The sequence below is a fragment of the Cricetulus griseus genome, assembly GCF_003668045.3.
Source record: "Cricetulus griseus strain 17A/GY chromosome 1 unlocalized genomic scaffold, alternate assembly CriGri-PICRH-1.0 chr1_1, whole genome shotgun sequence".
Lineage (NCBI taxonomy): Eukaryota > Metazoa > Chordata > Mammalia > Rodentia > Cricetidae > Cricetulus > Cricetulus griseus.
The window spans coordinates 107,664,639-107,690,679 of record NW_023276807.1 but is presented as its reverse complement, the minus strand read 5'-3'; the positions used below and the strand labels follow the sequence as shown (position 1 = coordinate 107,690,679).

The 26,041-nt window shown below is 41.6% G+C and overlaps 1 protein-coding gene across 1 annotated transcript in view; it reads left to right on the top strand.

Moving 5' to 3' along the window:
- The window catches only part of Clnk (cytokine dependent hematopoietic cell linker), a 90,847-nt gene extending 68,791 nt beyond the window's left edge, over window positions 1–22,056 (top strand). Inside the window, exons 15-18 of the mRNA XM_027386715.2 lie at window positions 4,065–4,198; window positions 8,301–8,378; window positions 12,979–13,134; window positions 21,886–22,056. Of these exons, the coding sequence (XP_027242516.2) occupies window positions 4,065–4,198; window positions 8,301–8,378; window positions 12,979–13,134; window positions 21,886–22,056 (539 nt within the window). The remainder of the gene's footprint in view (window positions 1–4,064; window positions 4,199–8,300; window positions 8,379–12,978; window positions 13,135–21,885) is intronic.
- Window positions 22,057–26,041: the final 3,985 nt, after the last annotated feature.

The following is a 26,041-nucleotide window of genomic DNA, read 5'->3' as shown; positions in this document are numbered from 1 at the left end:
TGTGCCCTTAGCCTCTGGATACGTGGTCAGCACACTTGTGTTTTAATTTAAAACACTTAGTTTAAGTTAAAAACACTTAGGCTTTTAAGCCAATTTGTGTCTGACTTTTAAGTGCTCTGTTTCCATGTTTGATGTTTGTTGTAACTGCCAAAATTTGGCTCTAATTCTGTGTTATTTTGTGACTGTTGGCTGCTCAACTTCTCACTGATGATTTGGTTTTCTTCCTGTTTGCGTTAGATCCATCTCTCCTTTACTCCCTAGGTTTCCCCGTTGTCTGGGAGGTATACTACTCAAAATTATTCTCCTCTTGGTTACTCAACATTTTAAATAATGTTTAAAATAGCAGAAAGTCACATTCTCTTTCCAAACAGTACCAAAAAGTAAAAACAGTTTAGCAGTATAGATTCTATGCCATTTCAAGCTTAAGTTTTATTATTTACCAACTGATATTTTAGGACGGAAATCTTTAGCTTTCTTCTTGCTCTTAAGATCATAAATTGGTGGGTGAAATTAACTTACTATTATAAATGTATTTAGATTCTAGGTGGTCAGTCTTCCCCTTAGGCCTTGGTAATCCCAGCTTCTTGGCAGGAGAACCACAAATGCAAGGCTTTCCTGAAATACACAATGAGTTCACAGCCAACCTATGCAAATTAATAAGCCCCCATTTCAATAAAAGAAAAAGAAAACTAAAGAGTGTTCTAGACTGTTCTAGGGACATTGCATGCGGCCCTGGGTCCAATTCCCATTAAACACTTACATATTCTTAGGCTAAATAAAAACCATAATCACTGGCACGATTGAAACAGAACTTTCAAGGTATCAGGAATACTGTTTGTTCTTAGTAAATACTTGCCAAAACTTCATTTCATCTAAACAAAGTTTTGGGTCTAAAGCAGCTCACACCCCTGAGGTTCTTGATCAGCTGCTAAGCAGGATAACAGCCTGGTCATGCCCCTGAGACTGAGGAAGGCTATATGCTTACAATGCTGACCTGAGGAGAATCACCTCACTTCCAGTTTATATGTGTTCTCTCTGTTCTCTCTATTCTCTCTCTCTCTCTCTCTCTCTCTCTCTCTCTCTCTCTCTCTCTCTCTGTGTGTGTGTGTGTGTGTGTGTGTGTGTGTGTGTGTGTCTCAGACAGAGAGAGAGACACAGAGAGAGACACAGAGTATCTCTCTGTGTGTCTCTGTGTCTGTCTGTCTGTCTGTCTCTCTCTCTCTCTCTCTCTCTCTCTCTCTCTCTCTTTCTCTCTCTGTCTCTCTCAATGGAATCTCACTATGTAGCCCAGGGTGGCCTGGAGCTCTTTATGTAGACCAGGCTGACCTGCCTAGCTCTGGCTTCGAGGTACCACCACATCTGGTTTATATGTTACTTTTGTCTGGTATTTTACTTACATAGTGTTTGTATACACTTATGGTTTTATAATTTTTTTTAGCTATTCCTAGCTTAAATTACTAACATAGTCACAAATTCCTTGGCTGTGCTTGGCTAACCTCCTGATACTACATGTCATCCTTCCGACCTAAATGTCAAAACCTCCATTCTTCATTTCTATTTACAAGAATAACATGTGGTGGAAATGTTTCATTTTGGCTGAAGTATGTAGAGAAAACACCATATCAAAATTTGACAAATGGTGGTATCTTAATGCTTAGGTACCAGGTAAAATGGACTAGCTTATTTTGCATCTCAATTCACTTCTTACCCACATGGGTGAGTTAGAAATAATAGTTCACAGACATGATCCAGACTTCCAGTGGTAACATATATGTGTGTGTGTGTGTGTGTGTGTGTGTGTGTGTGTGTGTGTGTGTGTGTGTATGCCACATTTTCCCCTCTCTGACCGAGTTCTTGAGAAAAAAAAAAAAACCTAAAGGAGGTAAGATTTCCTTTGACTTAAAATTTCAAATCCATGATTGCTGGATTCCATCACTTTTGGGATCCAAGCAAGCTCAAATATCATACAGAATGTGATGGAGCAAATCTGCTCATGTGTACCAGGAAACAGAGTGAGTAGAGTCTAGGCATAAGATAAACCCCCTCAAAGGCATGCTCACTGTGACTAAATTCCTCCAACTAGGACCCACCTCTTAACAATCTATGAACTCATCAGTAAATTAGCCCATGAAAGGGTCAGAGCCCTCATGAACCAATCACCTCTTGACAGTACTACCATTTGGGGATCAATCCTGCAATGCACACCCTTGACACAGATAGCATAATATGTTTGTGTCAGTCAGACATGCCGCAGTGTGACAGTACATTTGTGCTTATGTTTTTGATCTCTATCCATGGTTGCCTGGCCCTGTTACTTTGAGCCTATGATATAGCAGAGCATCATGGTAAGGAGTGTGTGATGGAACAAGGCTACTGGTTTCCAATGTGGGGCCCTAATATCCCCTTCAAGAGCATATACCCACTGATTTCCTCCAACTAGGGTTCATCTCCTAAAATATCTACCACCTCTCAAGAGCATCCCATGCTGTGGATCAAACCTTCAGCACACATGCTTTGGGGATCCAGTTACCATCTGAACCACAACAATGTGTCATTATATAATATACTTATATTTGCAACTAGTACCACCAATCTCATGAGAAAAGTCAATCAGAATACTGTTATGTTAGATGCAAATTTCCCAGCTTCCAACTTGCACCTTTGTGCTTTAAATTTATGACTGGCAATGAATACTATTCCCTTGCTTTATTCATTTTCAATAAAATGTCTGCCAAACATCCAAGTCTGAATTACCATGGTTTCTCTATCAGGTGCTCTTCTAGGTTAAAAAGAAATCATATTTTAGTTTTCTTAGCTTACACTTCGAGTTTTTTAATGGTATTTCCCAAGCTAGGAATGATCATGGTAGGTTTAAGAAACCAAACAGAGTTCATTACGGTCTGGATGGAGTGGTTAACATGGGAAGATGGATGTGGAAACAAGGGATGGAATGGTTAACATGAGGCAAGAATGAAGAAATAAGAAGACATGGAATTTGGAGTCTTAAAAACAGAAGAGAGGGGGCTGGAGAGATGGCTCAATGGTTAAGAGCACTGGCTGCTCTTCCAAAGGACCCAGGTTCGGTTCCCAGCACCCACATGGCAGCTCATAACTGTATGCAACTCCAGTTCCAAAGAATCTAACACCCTCACACAGACAACTCACCTAATGTAAAAATAAAGTACTAGTAGTAGTAGTAGTAGTAGTAGTTTTTCCAGAGTCTCTCTGTAGCCATGGCTGTCCTGGAACTTGCTCTGTAGACCAAGCTGTCCTTGAACTCACAGAGATCTGCCTGACTCTGCTTCCCAAGTGCTGGGATTAAAGGCCTGCACCACCACCTCCAGCTAAAGAAATTATTTAAACAAACAAAAAAAAGATGAGGCACTTTTTTTGGGGGGGGCGATAATCATGGAAGTATTTTTAGCCAGGATGAGTAGCTAAGTCAGTTACATGTCTGTCTCTGTCTCTCTTGCTCTGTGTAAGAGAGAGAGAGAGAGAGAGAGAGAGAGAGAGAGAGAGAGAGAGAGAGAGAGAGAGAGAGAGAGAGAGAGTAGGCCCACACAGAGGTCAACCTTGGTTTTGGTCCTTACCTTCCACCTTATTTAAGACAGAATCTTTGAGGAGTTTTTTGGGGGGGCTGTTGTTGTTGTTGTTTTGTTTTGTTTTGTTTTTTCTAATATAGTCTGCCAGGTTAGCTGGCCTGAAAGCCTCTGGGGATTCTCCTGTCTCTGTCTACCATTTCCCTGTAGGAATGCTGGGATTATAGCTCTCAATAGCATCTGGCCTTTTCATGGGTTCTGAGGATTTAAACACAGCTCGTCACACTTGTGAAGCAAACTCTTCTTACCTACTGAGCCAGACACACAATTTAGAGAGAGTGGCCAGGGTGGATGTGGAAACAAGGCAGTAATTCAGAGAGCACTGCAGTCCATGGTGATAGGGTATTGTCTAGACCACAAAGATGGCCTGCCAGAGGCAGGCAGAAGTGATGGGCCCAGCTTTCTGTTGGAAGGAGACAGGCTAAGCCAGCAATGTGATTTCATTCAAGTGTACTCTCTTCCCAGACCATACAGGTACCATGCAACACCATCTTCCTCAGAGATGCCAAGCTGCATCCAGCCACAGCCCTCATGATCGAGCCCTGCCCTATGAAAACACAAACACAGAGAAACCTGGCCCCACCAAGCTTGATGAGAAGGTGAGGTGGGAACTTCTCTGCAAGCCCTTCTGACTGTCCTTGGCATCCAGTGAGAGCTTGCTGGGAAAGCCCAAAGCAGATCATTGTGGCTGCAATTAATTATTTTCCAATATAATGACAAATCAGTTGGGTTTAATGTTTCTAAAATGTTCTGTTGTCTCATACGTCATTAGTCTTTCACTAAATGTTTAACTTGCATGCTTTGCAGATTCTCAGAACGTTCTGCTCATTAATTCCAGGGGGTAGGAGGGCAGGGCTGAGAGAGATTTACACTTGTATCTGTTAAGTTTCATGGATGATTAACTGGAATTTGAATATGAGAATTCATTTTCCATCAAAAGATTTACAAGTCACATTTCAACATCAGTTGAGCCTGGCAGCCATTTCCTGAGCATTGATTATCTGATATCTGTATCAGACAGTGAGAGGAGTCTAGATCCCTAACACAGAAGAGAGTTAGAAACAACTAATAAGTGGCTTCATTTGTCTTTGTCTGTTTCCCTGTCTCTCCCTAAAATCAGCTTCATTCACACAGTCACTGCTCAGGCCATCTTGCACTCATGGCGTCCTCTAAAGAGAGTGAGCTCTCCTTGTGTCCTATCGGCTGCACCCTCCATCACCTAGGACATTGCTTTCTACAGACAGCACCAAAGAAGATGCTGCTGCCTTCATTCCATATCCCCCACTGCTGCAGACCTTCTTGCAGTTTGAAAGTGAAGCATCTGTGATCTCTGATCAATTCCTATAGTGTCTCAAATGTCTCTGCTTGGCCTTATAATTAATCCCTACCTAGTTCTCTAATGGCATCCCATTCTTCCAAGGGACTCTGGAATACTCTTTCATTTTCACTCAGCCATTCTCAGAAGTCTTAGGATTCTTGGGCTCTAACTGAGTGTCTGTGTAAGACCAAACTCCTAGTGCCTGAGTTCCATGGGCATGAGAGCAGCTTAGATTAAATCAGGATGTCCCTATTTTCAACAGTTCCTATTTTCAACAGTTCTGGCTTGTTACAGATCTAAATCCTCTCAATAATGATATCTGCGTAATATTTGGTAAATTGGCTGCTCTCACTTTCCATTGCTAAGTTAATATTTTAAAGCAGTATTCCAGAACACAGACTAAAAAGAAACTAGAAGTCAATTACCACATTCTACTACGGGGCATATCCTCAAGAGAACTGAAAGCAGAGCCCAACAGCATTTGAACACTCTGTTTATAACATTTATGATAGTCAAAAGGCAGGAAGAACAAAGATGTCCATTCATAGACAGAGAGATAAACATCACACACACACACACACACACACACACACACACACACACACACACAGAGAGAGAGAGAGAGAGAGAGAGAGAGAGAGAGAGAGAGAGAGAGAAATAATCTCAAATAGAAAAAAATCTGGCATGTGCTACATGAATATACTTCAAAAACATGACACTAGGTGTAGTCAGACAGACACTAAAGGACAAGCACATACCTCCTGCTATTCATGGTTCATAGAGCAGCAAAGTCTACAGAGACATCCAGGAGCAAGGTGGCTCCCCAGAACTGGGAAGGAGAAGGCAGTAATGGAGAGCTGTTGTTTAGTGGGCACACAGTTTCAGTTTGAGAGGATGGAACATTCTTGGAAATAGATAGTGGTGATGGTTTTAAAATAATATAAATGTTCTTACTGCAATGGGTTGAACACTCAAAAATGGCTAAAATGGTGATTCTTTACACTGTGTATATTTTATTGTGCTTTTAAAAAAGCATAGCAGGTTCCTGCATCCGGCTAAAGGTTCCCAGAGTAAGGGTCTCATGTCTTCTGTTGAGTGATGACTAGAAATGCCAACATTGTTAAGGAGACTCAAGCAGAGTGCTCTGCAGTCACTCAGAGGACCAGAAAGGACTACAGATGAGCTTGGCTCCTCCACATTGTCACTAAGAAGCCACCAAGAGCTTCACTCAAGCACTAGTCTACACCCTACACCCCTCATAACCACATCTTGAAATAGTTCAAGATGCCCCAAGCTGCAATATCTAAGGCAGTGGTTCTCAACCTGTGGGTCATGACCCCTTTGGGGAATGATATATCAGATATCCTGTATATAAGATATTTACATTACAATTCATAACAATAGCAAATTACAGTTATGAAGTAGCAATGAAATAATGTTATGTTGGGAGTCACTACAACATGAGGAACTGTATTAAAGGGTCCCAGCATTAGGAAAGTTGAGAACCACTGCTCTAAGGCATCTTCCAACTTAAAGGAATAAATCAGAGTAGATGAAACACACCATGGCTGAGCCCCCCCCCCCCAAAGCTCTGAGGCTAACCAGGAGTCCCAGAGCCACCACCACAATGACCACAGTGATAGGAAGCCTCACACTCTAGCAGAGAGCTAAAGTTTTGGACATTTTCTTACTGGGAGCCTGACTTAGCTTTGCCTAGGACAGAGTCTTGACCTTCCTAGCACTGATTATTCCTCAAGTAGAGGAACTTATTACAAAGGGGGCTTCAAACAAGGTAAGAGTTTTAGTTTCATTTTTTGTCTGTGTTTACAAAACCAAAGAACTGTCGGGTGATGGTGGCACACACCTTTAATCCCAGCAATCAGGAGGCAGAGGCAGGCAGATCTCTGTGAGTTTGAGACCAGTCTGGTCTTCAAAGAGAGTTCCAGGACAGTCTCCAAACCTATAGAGAAACCCTGTCTCGAAAAACAAAAACAAAAAACAAAAAAAAAAAAACAAAGAACAAAGAACTACTTAAGATATTTATGCTGAGCAGTTGGTGGCACACGCCTTTAATCCCAGCACTCGGGAGGCACAAACAAGTGGATCTCTGAGTTTGAGGCCAGCCTGGTTTACAGAACCAGTTCCAGGATAGGCTCGAAAGCTATACAGAGAAACCATGACTGGAAAAACCAAAAACAGAAAGACATTATTTACATGCAATAAATATCAGAAATTGCAAGTATTATGTACAGTCTCATGGCTTTTGAGAAACAAAAATACCAGGCTAGCCACTGTCCTGGTTCAAGAACCACTTTCCACTATACCCCAATATCCTTCCTGCTCTTATGAAACCCTGTCCTCCTCTGGCTCCAGACAGCAACTCTCTAATTTCCACCACTGCCCTGTGTTCTTCCTAGAGGCCTGTCTAAACAGAACCAGAGAGTAGCTTTTTGTGCCCTGAGCACAATGCTTTTGAGGGTCACCCCTGTTGTTACCTGTGTCCTGTTTCCCTTTAGTTTGGGATTGCACTCTTAATGGAGGAGAGTGCCTGAGTTGAATGGCAGAGACAGAAGGTGTGTGTGTGTGTTGGAATAGTAGACATGTCTGACTGGCTAGGCCCATGATCTGAGAGCATGAAAGGAAGCGCAGCTGCAGCTAGGTAGGAGCAGTACATGCTAGCCAGATGGCATTCACCTTTGCCCATCACTGGATGGATCATGTTGGTGCTGGGAAGATGGGAGACTGCAATGGGAGACCAAGGACTTGATGTCACGTCCCTGATTTTTGCCAACCCCATGGAAGGTTTTGACTCCTCGAGTCTCTGCCACCTATCTATAACTAGAACGAGCACTGTCCATCATGAATGGTCAGTCCAGACAAGTAGTGTAGGAAAGGTTTCAGATACTGAATAAAGAAGGGCCTTGAAGAGGGATGGCTCCACATTGTAACCCTGGGAACTCAATGAAGAGATTGAAGGACCATGCTGTCTTGGGCACACATGCAATGCCAGAGCATAGATGTAAACACTTGCATCTTTCTGCAATGTCAGAATTCACTGAGTAACACTGACAGATGGGGTGAGGGGTGTTATGCTTCTTGAAACTCAAATGATGGACTTTTCCTAACTGATGGGCAATTTCTGGCCACTCCCAATAACCACTCTCTTTTTATCCCTATCAACCCAAGAATTTCCAGCTGTAGTTGCTTTTGCCATGTTCATCTTCTCCTAGCATCAGTAGGCATTTCCAGGTTCCAGGTGCTATGCTAAATATCTATCAATTAGCCTGTGATTGGACACTGGTGGAACAAAAGTAAAATTTGAATTAATTGGTCCATAATGAATACCTCCCTCTGATCCTAAAATATTCCTCATTGTACCACAGGACGTCCAGCAGAATGAATGGTACATTGGAGAATACAGTCGCCAGGCAGTAGAAGAGGTGCTTATGAGAGAGAACAAGGTAATGCCTCTACATCCTTCCTGTGGCCATCAAGTGTATTTCTGCATGCAGGAACACTCAAACCTAGAAGGGGGATGAGGAGGTTCTATGGAAGAGGAAAGGCGTGAGAAAGGTTAATGGGGTACAGTTTCTAGTTACTTCAGGGAAAACCTTGATGAAAGAACACTAGATATCAGATGAAATTGTGGAATAATTTTCTTAAAATGCAAAGATATTTAAAATGGTCTCAAACCTAAGACTTGGTTTTGTCGTTTATCAGACATGTGACTTTCCCAAGTTCCTAAACAAGGTTAGCTGTTGATTCTTTATTCATAAAAATGAAAATAAGAAAAAAAATGAAAATAAGTTTTTGAAAATATCAATGCTAAAGGAGCCACTGGAAAATCACTTGTGGTATCTGGGATTCAGTGGTCACAATGAGAAGTGTCTCCTTCTGCTCTCTTCAGATTCCATCCCCTTACTACATCTGTGCCAATGGTACAAATGGGTCTTTATGTCTCACTTCTTCCAGAAAGGAGCAGGAGTCACGAATACTGTGATCCAGCATATGACATGTCATGCTGCAGTAACAGACACCCTCAAGATCTCCGTTTTATCACATGATACTATTTCTTCACTGCACACCAGATTTAAGATAGATTTGTTTAGTCTGTGTGAGGCCCTGTGTCCACAGAGTGCTTCTACCACCCCACTCTGGCTCTCCATACATCTCTCCAGGAATAATATACTTTACCTTTTCCTTGACCAAATTCCAAGACCAAAGCCAATTTCAAAGGGAAGAGAGAGGTTCCAGCCTACTGTGTGACCAAAAGGAGAGAAGAACTTGAAAAACTGACTACCACAGCCTTGATCACAAAGCGAGTGACTATTATTAGGTGACTACTCTATTAGATACAGAACTATGCTGGGTCAGTCAGAAATAACAGAGAGCTTCTATGACTTCAGGTCACCAAATGTGAATGCTGAATGTAAAAACACAATATGAATTAGTCAGTTAATTGGTGACCAAATCATAGGTCTCCAACACATTTAAGAAAACTCCAAATTGATATAAAAGACTCACCAGTTGATATGATAAACAGAATCATGGCCATTCCCCCACCCCACACATAATGATGCTCATGGCCTAAATCCCAGAACCTGTGAATGAATCACTTTATATAGAAAAGGGGCCTTAGCAGATTAACTAAGTTGGGGATTAAGATGGGAAGGCTATTCTGAGATGAGTGTCCCCTTATGATTCCCGATAAGAGGGAGGCAGAGATGTCATGGAAAATATGTGATTATGGAAACAGAGGTCAGAATGGTGGGGGCACCATAGGCAAGGAATTCTAGTTACCTCTAGAGACTTATCAGAGTCACAGACATGGACTCCATCCCCCAACACTAGCCCTAGCTCACTGAGACCTACATTGGACTTCTGACCTCCAAAACTATTCAAGAATGACTTTACTTCTAAGTCACTAATTTCACATTAGCTTGTTAATGCTAGCAGTAGACACAAAGAAGATTGCCAACAAACCATCATGACTCTATCAGGAATAAGGGGAACTATCCCATTCCATAGATGGGGAGGCTTGAGGCCAAGGTCTCAGTCACAACAAAGAAATTAGTACCTCTTTCACCAAGTCTCAGCTGCTTCCAGCTACCATAACAGTTCTCTGCAGTGGCTGGTCCCCTGTCCTGGGATCTCTAGCCCCTTCCTCTGTTGGGGCCTCAGACATGGCTGGCATCTGCTGTCAATAGGATGAAGCACAGGATGATGTCATATGATGAGGATGGTAGACCCCAGCCAAGGCTTCCCTTCTTGGGCAATCATTACCCAGTACAGTATTGTATTCACAGAGTTGGGCTTTCACCAGAAAACAATCATAGAGGACCCAGATGCAGAAGCCCACATGCGAACTGTGCTGGGAGAGCAATGTGCAGGCCATCTGGCATCAGTGTGGCAGGGCTTGGTGCTCCTCAAATGCTCCCTTCCTCCCTGTGTGCCTATTCTGCCTCCTCCAAAGGCACAGAAGAACACTGGCTAAGCTGAACAACTGTGTTTTCCTTTTCTGTTTGCATCAGTCTTGTCAGGATGTGTTTCCCATTCATGAGAGATAATTTAGTTTAAATGAAAGATTTCCCAGATTTATTTTGACAAGTATATTGCAGAGTTTAAGAAGATAAACCCCAGTTTGGCCTCAATTCTTGGCCCCCTTTCCCTTCCTGATCTCTGGCAGTGTTCTATGCTGGAGTTCTAAGTCTTTGCTTCTGAATGAACACTTTAGGCAGAGGAAGCTGCAGATGGTTCCTCATCACCCCTGATGAAGCAGAAGTCACCATGTTTAAAGTGTTAGACTTCAAGCTTGACTTTCAGGTTTATCATTTGCTAACTATCCAACCAATAGCCACATGTGATCAAGAACAGCTATGAATGCATGCCAACATGCAAGTGTTAATTTATTCAAACCCTATGAGTCAATTTTTGTAATTTTTGTAACTTTTTAAAAAAGATTTATTTGTATTATTTTTATTCGTGTGTGTGTGTGTGTGTGTGTGTGTGTGTGTGTGTGTGTGTGTGTGTGTGCGCATGCACACCCATGCACATATACATATATGTGTGGGTGCTCACAGAGGCCAGAAAGGCATGTTGGCATGCCTCAAGAGACAGGCATAATTTTGTGATATGGGTGCTGGGTTTTCACGATAGAGCAGCAAGAACTCTTAATGGCTAAGCCATATTTCCACCCTTATTCTTTTTCTTTGAAATTTTGACTTCATTTCTCAAGCACGGACTTATAGATGGCAGCCTCACATCCAGTCTCAATGTTGGACATACCTGCTAAGCCTAGGAGATTTGCTTAGGTTCAGAAGCCATGTCCCTGTATCTGTAAATGGGGGTAAATGTCTATCCTCAAGATTTATGTAAAGACCGAATGAAATAATGCATGCAAGATGCTGGTCACCTCAAGGGCAGCTCTCAGTAGATTTCTAGTGCCCACACTGTTAGAACATATGCACAAAATAATAGTGCTATTTTTAAATTTAGTTTTTGTTAAGGAATCATATTGCATGACATAGTATTTTATATGTCATATATTTATATTATAGATTATATTATTTTACAGATTAGTTAAATATAATCTATATAGAGAACTAAGTAATGATTACAAATCTAAATCATCATACATACTGTCTACACCTATGCTATTTTTATGACATTTATCATTGACACACATTTACAGTTGCAGACTTTCAGTACCCTCCAGCATGTGGATGACACAGCATAATCCTGAAGCCAAGCCCTTCAGTGTGTTCAGAGGAAGCCCAGTTCTCAACTTTACACATTCATCTTGAGTTATTCCCTCCAGTGTGTCTGGGTATTTCTGTTCCACGTCCTTCATATCCTCAGCCCTTGGTCTCAGGGCTCCTGTTCTCTTTGCATACCTTTGTTGTCCACCACTTGGCCTCAGACACTAAAGCTTCTTGCAACTTTTTTATCTCCTCTCCCTTGCCTCACCCCTGCCTTATGCAAGCTGTATTTCCTGCTCCCTCTCTCTAGTCATTTTGGCAATCTTCTCTACAAAGTACCATCCCTCTTTTGGGAACCCTGATCCTGAATCAAAATCTCCCACACCCATACCCCCCCCACACACACACACACAGGTGTCCAATTCTTGGGCTAAGATCTTTGCATGGTCTATGATGGCTTTCATTTCATAGAACAAGATTCGACCTCTAGATGAACAGGAGACATGTGAACAGTGACAGGTACAGAGAAACACACCAGAGAGGGATGAAGGAGGACCTCCCTGTGCAGAAAGGGGACAGTATGCAACAGATAAGAAACCCAGAGCAGGTGTGCATTCAGAAAGTAGTAGTCTAGCTGGAGCCAGGAGCTGGGGACATGAGATCAAACAAAGGACTAGTTGGTGAATCCACTATGAAAGTCTCATTAAGGTTGTAAGAATTATGCAACAAGTAGAGGAAGATTTGAAAGAAGGAAATACATTATGCATCTGGTATACTCTCAGAAGGTAGTAAATCATCTTATCTATACAAACACTGTGTCAGCCATTGCTGTGGCAAAAGACCTGAGGAAACTGAGAAAGAAGGATTTCTTTGGCCTTCTGGTATCAACCCACAGCAGGCTGATCCCATTGCTTTTAGGTCTGTGGCAAACAGAAGCACTATGGATGAAGGGCTGCCCACCTCACAGTAGACAGGAAGCAGAAAGACGATAAGACCAGATACCTCCTCTCAATGAAAGGCTCCTCACCCATCAATGGCCTACTTCATAGGACTAGGCCCCACCTCCAAATAGCTCATTCAGCTTTGAACTCACCAATGGGTTAACTTCATGATGTTAGTGCCTTCATAAACCAATTGCCTCCCTGTAACACCACCAGTTAACACATGAGCCTTTTGAGGGGACACTTCATATCCAAACCCCAACAGGCACTCAGGAAGAGCTCACTGAGTTAAATGGAATGTACATCTGGGCTGCCCAAAACTAAGTTCATTTAGGAGTTTCACAAAAGCATCATTGTTGACATCACCTTAAGGCCAGGGTAATGAACACCTGAGAAGATAACCCTAACTCCTTTCATTTCAGGATGGTACTTTTTTGGTCCGAGATTGTTCCACAAAATCCAAGGCAGAGCCCTATGTTTTGGTGGTGTTTTATGGGAACAAAGTCTACAATGTGAAAATTCGTTTCCTGGAGAGCAATCAGCAGTTTGCCCTGGGATCAGGACTCAGAGGAAATGAGGTAAGTGCCACCCAACCACTTCCCCTTCCTTGGGTATAAGTAAAAATGAAATAGAGAGTTTGGGAGATGCTGGGTCCATGTCTCCATACCCCAATGAACACAGGACAGAATTGAAAAGACACTGCAGTGATACCCTTCCACCCCCTTTCATGAACATCCTAGCACATGCGTTCTGTGTTCAGTTCATCAGGCCAGCCGTCCACAATGCTACTGGATGTCCCTCATCCTCCTAAGCCTATTAGAGAAACCTACTCAGAAAGAAGCAACTGCATTCTGCCTTGTGGAGAGTTTCTCTTAGCCCATGCTGACACTCCATTCTCCCACCTCTCCATTTTTGCTGCAGGTATCTCTGAAGTCAAGTGTCTTTCATTTATGCACAGGACTAGTTCTCAAAATGAGTGTGTGTTCAACAGTAGCATTCGGTGCTAAACTGAGGTTCCATTATCAGTACAGGTGTGCTGACGGGAATCCATCTATTGGCAAATTGGTCAGTTGCACAGGCCAATAATCCCACATACTTATGAGGCTGAGGTGGGAAGATTGCCAAGACTAGCATAGTCAACTTAGTGCGAGCCCTGTCTTAAAATAAAAGGTGCAAACAGGGTTGAGGATGTGGCTCAGTGGTAGAGTGCTTGCCCAGCACATGTGAGGCCCTAGGTTTAATCTATAGTACTACAAAAAATCAACTAAACATCAATTAATAGCAATATAAATAACTTGATCAAAAAGGGATGTCTTTCTGTGTACATCATCCTATTTCAGTCAACAACTTTGTGATGTGATAATTCCTTTCTCAGAGTTACAGAAGCGGAGTCCTAGAAAATTAAGTAAATGGTCAAGGGATGGAAGCAATTGGCAGGAGGGTAAGCAAAGGCTGTACTCCCAGGCTTTCTTTGATGAAAAATAAAGAAGAAAAATGGGGAAGAAGGAAGCTAGTTGTACGTCATCATCTACTACGGATGTGAGCGTGGGCACATCCCTCCACTACTCTGGGCTTTAATCTCAAGTGCAAATCTTAGGATCTATATCCCTGTAATTCAGTGATGGCCATTCCTTGTGTTGTGAAAGTCAAGTCTTGACCTCATCTGCTGGTGGGGGTCATGGTGTGGAGTGTCTATCTCCCTCTGGCAAATTTACAAGATGATGTCTGAAATCCAAGGAATTCACAGTAGTACTTTAAGGCCTTTATAGAGATACTTAAGGTTAAATGACAGAGGTTAGCTCTAATCCAATAGGACTGGCTTCTTTAAAATAAACAAAAAAATATTTTTAGAAGAGAAACCACAGGGCTGGGAAGGTGGCAACAGGTAGATTCCTGAGGCTCAATGGCTGCCAGATGAGCCAACTTGGCAAACTTCAGGCCTGTGTGAGAACTTGTCTCAAAAATGAATAAAGTGGACAGCACCTGAAAAATGACACCCAAAATTGTTCTCTGCCCTACTGATACACACATGTAAAGACACCTAATCACACGCAAACATACATACATGTACACAAACATACATACATGTGCACACACATACAAATAAGCACTAGGAAGTCAGAGGGTCAGAGATACAGAGATGGTCTACAGCTCTCATCAGTGTTCTTGGTCTGTGCATCATCCATGCTTCATCTGTCCTGGAAACAGAGGAAGGTATCTGTGTCTCCTCAGACCCTCTGGTACTACTACAGTCCAAGCTTGAATTTATAAGAACTTTTCTCAAACATTCATACTGAGGCTCAGGTGTTGACCTCAGCTCCTAAGCCAAATTCAGCAGATGAGCCATGGAAACTCCTTTATTGAGGCAAGGGAAGGGATCTGCCAGGAAACAATACCTACTATACGAGGCAGCAAGGAAGAAAGCACACAGTAGAAAGCAAGCATGATTCTGAAGGCCTGGTGCAGGCAGTAATCCAACACACCAATTCAATCTGCAAATGCCGGTAGGAAAGAAGTGCCGCCTAATAGAAGCCAAGGACCTGGATGCACAGATGAAAATAGTTCATTACCAAAAAAAAAAAAAAAAAAAAAAAAAAAAAAAAAAAAAAAAACACCGGTGTCACTTGGTGACTTGGTGTGTAGAGTACTTACCTAGCATGCATGAAGCCCTGGGTTCCATCTACATAAAACAGGTATGGTGGTGCACATTTGTAATCCCAGCACTTGGAATGTAGAGGCAAGAGGATCAAGTTCATCCCCAGTTACATAGTGACTTCTGGGCCAGCATGGACTACACGAGACCCTATCTCAAAAAAGAAAGGAAGGCAGGAAGGATGGGAGGGAAGGAGGGAGAGAGAGAAGAGGGAGAGAGAGAAGAGAGAGAGAGAGAGAGAGAGAGAGAGAGAGAGAGAATGAAAGAAACAAAGCTACACAGAGAAACCCTGTCTCGAAAAATCAGAAAGAAAGACAGACAGACAGACAGACAGACAGACAGACAGACAGACAGACAGACAGACAAGATCATAACTTGTCAATGGCTGCATAGTAGCCATATTGAACCATAGAAGAACAAACATTTTCCAAATGATCCCAGATTGGAACTGCTGTTTGTCATGACCTTAATCAGAACTACACTAGAAAAAAATAGTAAGTCACTGTCAAATGACCTTCTCAAAGCCTGCAAACCACCTGGTTCCACTCTCTTTAATCCTTAAAATATATAAACAAGGATTTCTCAGCCACATGAAACAGAGGTCTAATATGAAATACTAATGTCTGATCTAACATGAGATAGTAATGTCTGCATTTTGCTATATTTACAAACAGTGGTCAATTGTTCTGAAACAAATTCACTATGGGTTTTACTCATGGAAATTATTAGCTGATGTAGCAATATAATCAAAGTATATCCATTTTCATTTGTTTTGTGCCATGTGCACTGTGACAATAGCTGCAGGGTCACTTTGACAATTGTACTTGAGTGTACTATTCTCTACTAAGTATCTTTTAATTTTTATTGTGTATGTGTGTGTATAAGTACATGTATGTGTAACACATATATGCAGCTGCCCACAGAGACCAGAAGAAGGCATTGGATCACTTGGAACTGGAGTTTGTGAGCCATCAGATGTGGGTGCTGGGAACAGAAGCCAGGGCCTCTGCAAGAGTAGCAATTATTCTTACCCACTGAGCCATCTTTCCAGACCTCAAGCATCTTTTAAATGATCACACTTAAGTTTAGATTTGGAGTATGGTAAAGGAAGCTACTTTTTCTAATGTCTATTGAGAGAAAATAAGAGTTGTGGCTCCACAGATTTACTTGTAGGGAACCACATTATAAATGTCCAGCTGAAATATGCCAGGTGGACATTTGAAAGTTAAAAATGTTTAAGAATACTCATACACCATAATGTTTACCAAAAGGGCATTCAGCTTGTTCTTTTTTTTTTTTTTTTTTTTTTTTTTTTTTTTTTTTTTTGGTTTTTCGAGACAGGGTTTCTCTGTGTAGCTTTGGAGCCTATTCTGGCACTCGCTCTGGAGAACAGGCTGGCCTCGAACTCATAGAGATCCACCTGCCTCTGCCTCCTGAGTGCTGGGATTAAAGATGTGCACCACCAAAGCCCGGCTCAGCTTGTTGTTAATAAATAGCTGCATCTTCCTAAGTCAAACACTGGAGAATGTGTGAAGAGCACATGGGCTTATAAGAATGGGGTACAACACTGAGACCCAGTGGCCTTATTTCTTACATGCAGTGAATGGCACCTGCCAACAGCTATACTAAAGTCTTTTATAATATTCGTTTTATTTTTAATTGTATGTATGTGTGGGTATCTGTGTGTATGTGCACATAAGTGCAGGTGCCCAAGAAGGCCAGAAGGGGGCATCAGATACCCAGAGACTGGAGGATAGGTGTTTGTGAGCCACCATGTGAGTGCTGGGAACAGAACTTGGGTCCTCTGCAAAAGCAGTAAAGGCTCCTAACCACTGATCTATCTCTCAAGCCCCTGTCCACTCCCATTTTTTTAAAAAACTGAAATAGTTTTGAGGATCATTCAATAGCTTTCAGAAAATATTTTTGAGATCTAGCAACCGCCAGCTATTCTGATAGAGACCTGGCCCTGTGTCATTGTGGCAAAGCCTCCTTATAGTGGAGAGTTGAATGGTGCAAACGCTGTAAGTGCCTACAGAAGAAGGAGCCATGTTAATATGTATAATTCTAATGGACTTTACCCTGGAAAATCAAAGAAACAAAATTATTTTAGTATAGTTTGCTGAATGTAACAACATGGATTGTTTTCTACACTGTAGTCTCATTTTATATGTCCTATTTGTTTTACAAGTTTGCCCTTGGGCTAGAATACCAGTATGCATATGTTATAAATGGCTTGGCTATAAACTATATTTCAAAGTAAATCCTAGTATGGTTTTTAAAAAAGATAAAACAAAAACTAGCCCAGAGAAGGAAAATCATGTAAGCGAGGACATGGGGACACATCAGTCATCTGCCACCCAAGGAGAGAAGCTCAGGAAGAATCAACATATAGATGCCTGGGACCTCTGGCCTGCTAAATTGTGGGAAATATTTTTTTTCTGTTTCTTCCATTCTGTTATGACCGACAGTATTTCTTCCACTGTTAGGACAGCCCTGAAAACTTAGAGTCCAGAACTTCCATAAATGCCAGTAGTTAATCAGTCCATATTGAAATAATGTCACCAAGGCTTAGAGAGTACTTCCTGTGGCCACATATGTGACAAGCCTGTCTACTGACTATATCTGAAAAGTCCTGGTTACATTGGTCTCCAACACAGAGTAGTTTTCTGAGAATTGCATGTGGCCTGAGCTAGCACTGGGGAGGGTGCAGTAAGATGGGTAATTGGCATATCTAGCATCTCCTAAGAAACATGCCCCCAAGAATTTGACTCCATTAATTGAGATGTGAAGTCCCTTTTCTGTACCGCATGAAAAGGAGAGGGAGCTGAGTCTCAGGATTCATGGTTCTCTGCTTCCTGACAGGAGATATAATGTGACCGGCTGCCTCAGGCTCTTGCTGCCAGGATGTCCCCACCATGATGAATCTTAACCCAGTGCCAGAATCAGCCCTTTCTTCCTCAAGCTGCTTTTGTTGGGGGTATTTTATCAGGGCAATGAGACTGCAACTAGGATAGACAATGAAATCAGTTCTCCAGACTTTCCTCAGCCCAGGATATGTGAACTGAGCCAGGAAATAGGCTGCTCCATTCACTGTATCCTTCAACATCTTCTTCCAGCTCATAGAATTTTTTTTATTAAAACAACAACAAAAAAAACATTGTATGTTTTTTAAATGCTTAGGCTTCATGGTTTCTTTCCCTTATAGGACTAGGAAATAGCTACTCTAGGGCCTTCCCTCTGCCAAGAGATTTGTAATTTGCTCTCTCACTTGGTCCTTGAAGCTTCTCTAGGAAGGGCACATTATTGAGTCCCATTTACTGGGGACAAACAGAGCCGGTACTAAGGTCTCAGCTTTGTTTCCAACATGCCACACTTTGGCATGCTAATGAAAGACAGGATACAGTGTAATGTTATAATTACATCCTAACAGCATCTTAGTGGACCACAAGTCATCAGCTGGCTGCCTTGGAAATAAAGAGCTGTCAACTGAGGCCACCTGTAGACCCCACCATAAGCACCTGACAAGCTGTTCCAATTACTGGATCCTGGTGCCTATTTTTTAAAGCCCCATTCTGTGTTAGTCCATAATTCTCTCTTCTTTGCACCCTCTGGGCATGAGTTCCCTTTCCATGGATCTGTCAATCATTATACACATGTACTTTGCATACTCAGAGCCACCCTGTGAGGCAAGTGCTGCTCTCATTTTCTAGATGGTGAAAGTGAAGTACAAAAAGGCTAAGAAAACGGCAGTCCTGGGATGTACTCTCCTTGGCAAGTATCTTGGCTTTTTCATACAATCTCTCCCACTTGATGACAGCTCCCAAGCACTGCAGGTTGAGAACAGGCAACACCTACTTGGAGCTTACTGTATGTCTAGCATCTCGAGAGTAACACCCTACAGAGATTCTTCCCACTGTTATTGGAAAACGTTGAGCCCTGCAGTCAGAGTGAAATGGCCCCATGTGCCTTTCACAGCCTGACCCCTCTGCCTTACTGAGGAACTTCACTTCATTAAGAGAATTGGAAGAACCAGATTCCGATATCTCTGATAAAATGCAAGACATCCCAGCTCTTCCATCTGTGCTCAGACAAAGAGCATCATCCGCCACTTCAACAGGAAATACATGATGAGAAAGAGGGCTTCTGGGGAGAATATTCACTTCATCTTGTTTTCATCTATCTTGTGGGCTTCGTAATGGCACAGGAAGACAGTAGCTCCTAACTCACAGGAGCTATCTGAGTGTGAGATGGCGTGATATAAATCCATGGCAGGTAGACAGAGGCAGGTGCTTATGAAGTATCCAATCTCATCTAAAGTAACTCAGAAAAGCCCTTCCCTTGAAGCCATATACCTCAGGCAAAGGTGAACACCACACTTCAAAGACTATAAGAAGCACCTGGGCCAGACCCAGGGAACGTTCTACCTGTCTCCCATCCTCACCAGCACTAAGGGCAAGCAAAGTCATGTGTCCCCATGGTCAGGAGGACAGAAATCCCTGTTTGGTTTCAAGTTTAGGAGTACTCATTGTATTAATGTTCTGACTATACTACCATAGGTTTCCTCAAACTGGAAGGCTTAGAACAAGAGAAATTCATCTTTTTTCAATACTGGAACAAAAGTCTGAAATCCAGCCCCCAACCCCAGGCAGATGCTCTTGGCATCCTTGACTCATGGCCACAGCTCTCCAGTGTCTGCCTCATGGGAAACACATACTTCCCTCTGATTATAATCTCACTAACACATGACTTTGTCTAGGACCCGTTGTCCTCCTGAGGATAATCTGGAGTGAGCTCCTCGATTTAAGAGTATGTTTTACCGGGCTGGAGAGATGGCTCAGAGGTTAAAAGCACCGACTGCTCTTCCAGAGGTCCTGAGTTCAATTCCCAGCAACCACATGGTGGCTCACAACCATCTGTTATGAGGTCTGGTACCCTCTTCTGATGTGCAGATATACATGGAAGTAGAATGTTGTATACATAATAAATAAATAAAATCTAAAACAAGAGTATGTTTTACCAAATAAAATGCTATTAACACTTTCAACACATAGGGTAATGAGCATAGATTCTAGGTCACAAACACGAATGAATTGGGTACAGTATTTATCTCATGATGCCTGGCTACTCACTGACTGGACCAGAAACCATTTCATGGCTACCCAGGGTTATAAGACTCATCCATGCCTCTCAATGAAGTTACCTAAGTAGAGTTTTTAAAAGTGATGGTACATTTTTACTTAACTTAAGCTTTTTTGTTGTTTTTTTTTTTTTTTTTGAGACAGGGCTTCTTAAGCTTTTAAGACTAAAAGGCAGATTAACAATAACCTGTATGTTTCTTTCTCACCTCCCCTGTCTTCTTCCTTATCCTCCCCTGTAGCTCCCCTCTCTTACTTTTCTCTGTCTCTGTTTCTGTGTGTCTCTCTGTCTCTCTCTTCCTCTGTCCTTCTCTCCCTCTCTCTGCTTTTCTGATAAGGAAAAAAAAGGAAATGCTGTCTATAGTTTGCATATAGGACAGACACAAAAGATTTAAACAGACTTTGGTATCTAATATTAGGACATTTGACATTTGCAGGGGAATCTAAGATAAAAATAGGAGCTTAATTACAGTCTTTTCTTCCAGCCTTTCAGGCAGCATTGCAGCTGTGCATTGGAGCCACTAAGAAGGGACAGGAGCAGGGTTTATGCACCTGCCTTGTTTCCTAATAATGTGGTCTCACAGAAACTACCCATGGAGTAGACTAGAAAGGCTATTGATATCAGATTATTTGCCCTTAGCTATCTATGAATCTGTTCACTGGATCAGTGCTGCACAAAAAGGTTCTCTGCATTGGCCACTTTGGTGAGTGTAAAGAAAAGGGAAGAAAACCCCATCCTCTGTTTAAATTGGAAGTGAAATTCAAAAACTCCCTTTCATCCTAAGGCTTATGAAGATAGTTTAGAGTGCATCCCATGGTCTCTCATTTACTGACCCTCCCTGTGTGCTGAAACATAGGGAATGTTTTCTTCCAAATGCTGTCCATGCTTAAGCTCCATGAATGCTCACAAAGAACCCCAGATGGAAGTCCTAATGTCACCACTACTCTTTGTAGACAGAGAAATCCAATGTAAGAAGTTGGCCTCAGGTCACACAGCTAGTAGCTGTCAGAACAACCAGGCATTGAACTCAAGACATTCATTTGTGGTGACTTCATAAATAATCCATCTAAGTCATGGGGTAGGAAGACTGTGATGGAGCTGGGAGAATATTGACATAGGTGATCTGACTGGGCAAACTGTGTGGAGAGGAAATGTAAGAGCTACCATTAGGCTCACCTGTGTTCCACAAGGACTTTTTCATCTCCTTGTGCTTGCCACTCATCCTTCAGTTGCTTGTTTGCTACATCCTCAAAAAGAGAGAGGGGGGAAATAAAGAAAGAAAAAAGAAACAGCCAGACATGGTGGCTGACATCTGTAATGCTAGCCTCCTGAGTGAGGCAAGGCAAGATGATCACTGCAAGTTCAAGGCCCATCTGGGCTACAGAGTGAGTCCCAGGTCAGGCTGAGCTACAACAACAAGTCTCTCTACTAAGTCAAAACTATGAAATCCTTCACCTTCACTAAGTAACATACAACAGCTGAGCTGAGCTACAGGCACCAGATGTGTTCAAAAGTGTTCACTTTGCTTTCTATATTTCAGATGTTTGATTCTGTGGAAGACATCATCGAACACTTCAAGTACTTTCCCATTGTACTAATAGATGGGAAGGACAAGGCCGGTGTGCGCAGGGCACAGTGCTACCTCACCCAGCCACTGCCTCTCAGTAGGCACTTCCTGACTCGGTACTCTAGCCAGGCACTTCATGAGTAAGTAGCCCAGCCAGTTATTTCCACATCAGCAGCCAGGACCTTGTTTCATCCTCAGCTCAATGGATTCAGTGCTTCTACCATCTTCATTTATCTCAAATTATATTGTCCGTGTCTTCAAGGGATGACTTTTTTGACTCTGTAAAAAAGAAAAATATTCTGTAATGGAACTTGAAAGCTCAATTATGGCTTGAAAGCTTGAGTCATAGAAGAAATATTTGCAACCCGCAAAAAACAAAAAAAAATCAAACCTAGGTTTGAAAAAAGAGTTTTCTAAGCTACAGACACTGTTATCATACATTAGCAATGAGTAGCTAATGCAACAAGATCTGACAGCTTCAATGTTTGCAGGTGGTGTGAGATCCCCAAACTGCTACTTAGTGTAGGATATCAGGTTGACCTTATTTCAAAACCTTTTGCACTAAGATGCTAATCTTTGGATGGTCCCATGTACTGAAGTGAATGTTAGTTAGCTCTATTTATGTGTATCTAGGTGTAATCCTAGAAATTCAAATACAGGGAAGAGTTGTGGTGTGAGAGGGGAAAAGCCCTTGTGAATACCAGCATGAAGACAAAGAGAAGAAATATGTGGACTGTGATGTGAAATGGCCACAGGCCCTGATTTCCACCTACTCTATGAACAGTGACTTCAATGGAACTATCAGACCCATAGCAAGAAACCCAGAGCTCATCCCAACCATAAAGCAAGCATTCATTTGAGTAACAGTGAAATGTTTTGAATAGTTCAGTGATACATTTTCATTCGTGGGAAGAGAAGAATTATCCTCAAAAGAGTACTTAAGCTTACAATAGCACCGCCCATCATGATGTCTCTTCCCAGGAAAAAAAAAAAGGATTTGAGTGTATTCCTACTCCATAATGCAGATGAGACAGGGACATTCAAAGGTCTCATTAGTATAAGAAGTGAGGCTGGACTGTAACCCAATTGGCATGTTCATATCACTGCATCATCCCAGATATATTCTCTACTCTATGGACTTTTATAATTGAGCTATAAACTTTCATTATTAGAACTAAGCTTTAAAAATACATTATTTATCCACCTTAAATCCTTATAGTACAATAAGTTCGCCAAAATAAGGTGCCATTGAATAAATGGGTATACCATATGCCATGACACCAATTATTACCAAATACTACATGTACAATTCATGGAGTATTTATGCAATTTGAATTTCCATGAAGAAATAAAACCAGGCAGAGGGCAGGAGTTGAAGTTAAGTTGGCAGAAAGCATACCTATCCCTAGGCTAAATCCACAGCACTGCATAAAAACGAGTGTGGTGGTACACACCTAAAATCTCAGCACATGGAAGGCAGAGGCAAGAGACTCAGAATCTCAGGGTCATCCTTGACTATATAGCAAGTTCAAGGCCAGCTTGGATTGCATAAAACCATGCCTCAGAGAGAGAGAGAGAGAGAGAGAGAGAGAGAGAGAGAGAGAGAGAGAGAGATTGTCTCTTCTATAAAATGGTGGCAGACAAGATGCTCTTTGTAATAATATTCAGACTAGAGTCTACCCAAAGACTAGAGCATCATGCTGAGCAGAAAGGGCCAGGTCCTCGTGCCTCTTCATGCCAACTTCTTGGCTGTAGACCTGAGCTTTGAGTTTTGTAACACACACTGGAAGTACTCACCAGGGACTTGTCCACTGAATTGCTGGTCAACATCCCTGTGTTTACTATTTCCAGTGTCTGTTACTATAAGGGTATTTTCTTGTAATCTATGACTATGGAATAGCATAGGAAAATTGAATGTATTTCATTCTTACAGTATTTGTGACTAAAGCAGGGACTGGGAAGTACAGTTCTTCTGTTCTTTGGCTATTGGTTTTATTGGATCCCTAGGTGAAAATTCAGTGATGGGTAATATGCTAGAATGTTTTGATCTTTTCAAATATTATCTCATTTTCAATTTTAAAAATGTCACTTGACACCTAGCCTCAGTAGGACAATGAAATTTCAGCTTCATCTGATTATGGCATCTGTGAATTCCAGAGATTTCTTTTGGACCACATATCCACACAGAATCTGAATCTGTGTCTCCTCCAGTCATCATTCGGCATTGTCATTGCCCTTGTTGCATGCTGGATGTCCTTGTTGCTAGGTGGTATTGTAGATGTTGGAAACTTTGGAGTGAGTGAGAGAGACAGACATGGAAGTGTACAAATAAACAGGTAGTCTAAGTTAGTTTCCCATTACTCTTTCATGTCTCTATTTTAATATATCACTGAGATATTTAGAGTGAGGAAGATATTAAGTATTTTAAGAAGCTCCTTTAAAGGTGACTTCAAAAATTTCCTGAGACCAGAAAATATGTTACCAACTTAGCTGAGAGAAGACTTTTCTTCCTACAGGTAGAGGTTGGGGATGGGGGATTGCTTATATGTATAAGCAATCTAATCCATTTTAATTAATATAAAAAGTCAAATTTAACTCATTATCCAATATAGTTATTATCATGTGTGTGAAAATAGATAAGTTTTAAAGATAGTCTATACTATATATGATTCACATTCTACTTGTACATCTATTGTTTGAGCCTCAGTAATCCAGCTAAGCATATCTGCCCTTTAATATTTGAAGTTTATAGATTGTTAACTTAAATGAAAGCAAATATGTAAGTCAATGTTGTGATATTCTCTATAAGTGAGTGGTGAAGCTTGAAATTCAAAGCATAGCTTAATTTCCCTTGTTTCATGTACTATTGCCCCTAAAGCACTTTAGAAATCACACTTAGGGCAAAGTTAAGAAATATTTCTAGAACAATTATTGGCAAAAGAGTACTATGCTAGATTCTAGGAATAATGATGAAGAAAACACAAGCTATGTGACTCAAAGCTCAAAGCAGGCAAATTGTTGTCAAATTAGCCAAAAAGGTAAAAAATAAAAGCACAAGAATTAGCAAGGGAGGTGGATCAGCTGGGAACTTGACCTGCTGATAGGAGAATCAAATGATACAATCACTATAGAAGACAATAGAGTCTCTCCAAAAATTAAGAACTACCACTAGAGACAGCAGGCCAACTCATGTGTGCCTATCTGGAAGTACTGAGGGGGAACCTTGAAGAGCTGTCTGCATTTCTATTTATTGTTAAGTTGTCCTCAACAGCCAAGATTTAAAAAATAAGATCAACCTAAACATACATCGCTGGATAAAAAATACATGTCACAAGATCTCACAAGAAAGTACTATGGCCATAATGAAGAAATGTGGTCATAGCTGAAAACATGGGATGAAATTTATGGACAATATACACATTAATGTGCATAAAGCTTTAGTTGTACTAGTTAAATAACTATAGAGATGTGCTTTTTACAACACCATGCCTCTGGTCAGCAGTAATGTTACTGCACACCTAAAACTGGATAAAGAATGGGTCTCATGTTACCACAAAAGGAGGGGATGAACAAGTTTGGGAGGCATTGATATGCTTATTACCTTTATTGTGGTTATGGTTTCTGGAATGTATGCATATCTTCAAGTATATCCAGATGTACACATTAAATGTGCCCGTATTTGTTTGCTCTCCCCCTCCCCCCATCAGCTATACTTCAACAAAGCTATCTCCCTTTTTTTGTTTTTGGGGTTTGTTTTTTTGGTTGGTTTTTGGTTTTTGGTTTGTTTATTTTTTTGTTTGGTTTGTTTTGTTTTGTTTTGATTTTCAAGACAGGGTTTCTCTGTAGTTTTGGGAGATTGCCCTGGAACTCTCTTTGAAGACCAGGCTGGCCTCTAACTCACAGAGATCCAAAGCTATCTCCTAAAAAGGAGTATAAGAAGTATACAAAATAACAGATGCATGCAAAACAGAATAATAGATTTGTAAGTTCCTTCCTTGTCTGTCACTGCACGGGTTGGAGGGAGCAGAGTCATAGGGAGGTGTGGCCAGGGAAGACTTTGCCGAGATGTTCTGGTAGGGACTTGAAGACATTGGGAATGTACTTGGTACATGTGGGGACCTTGCGTTCT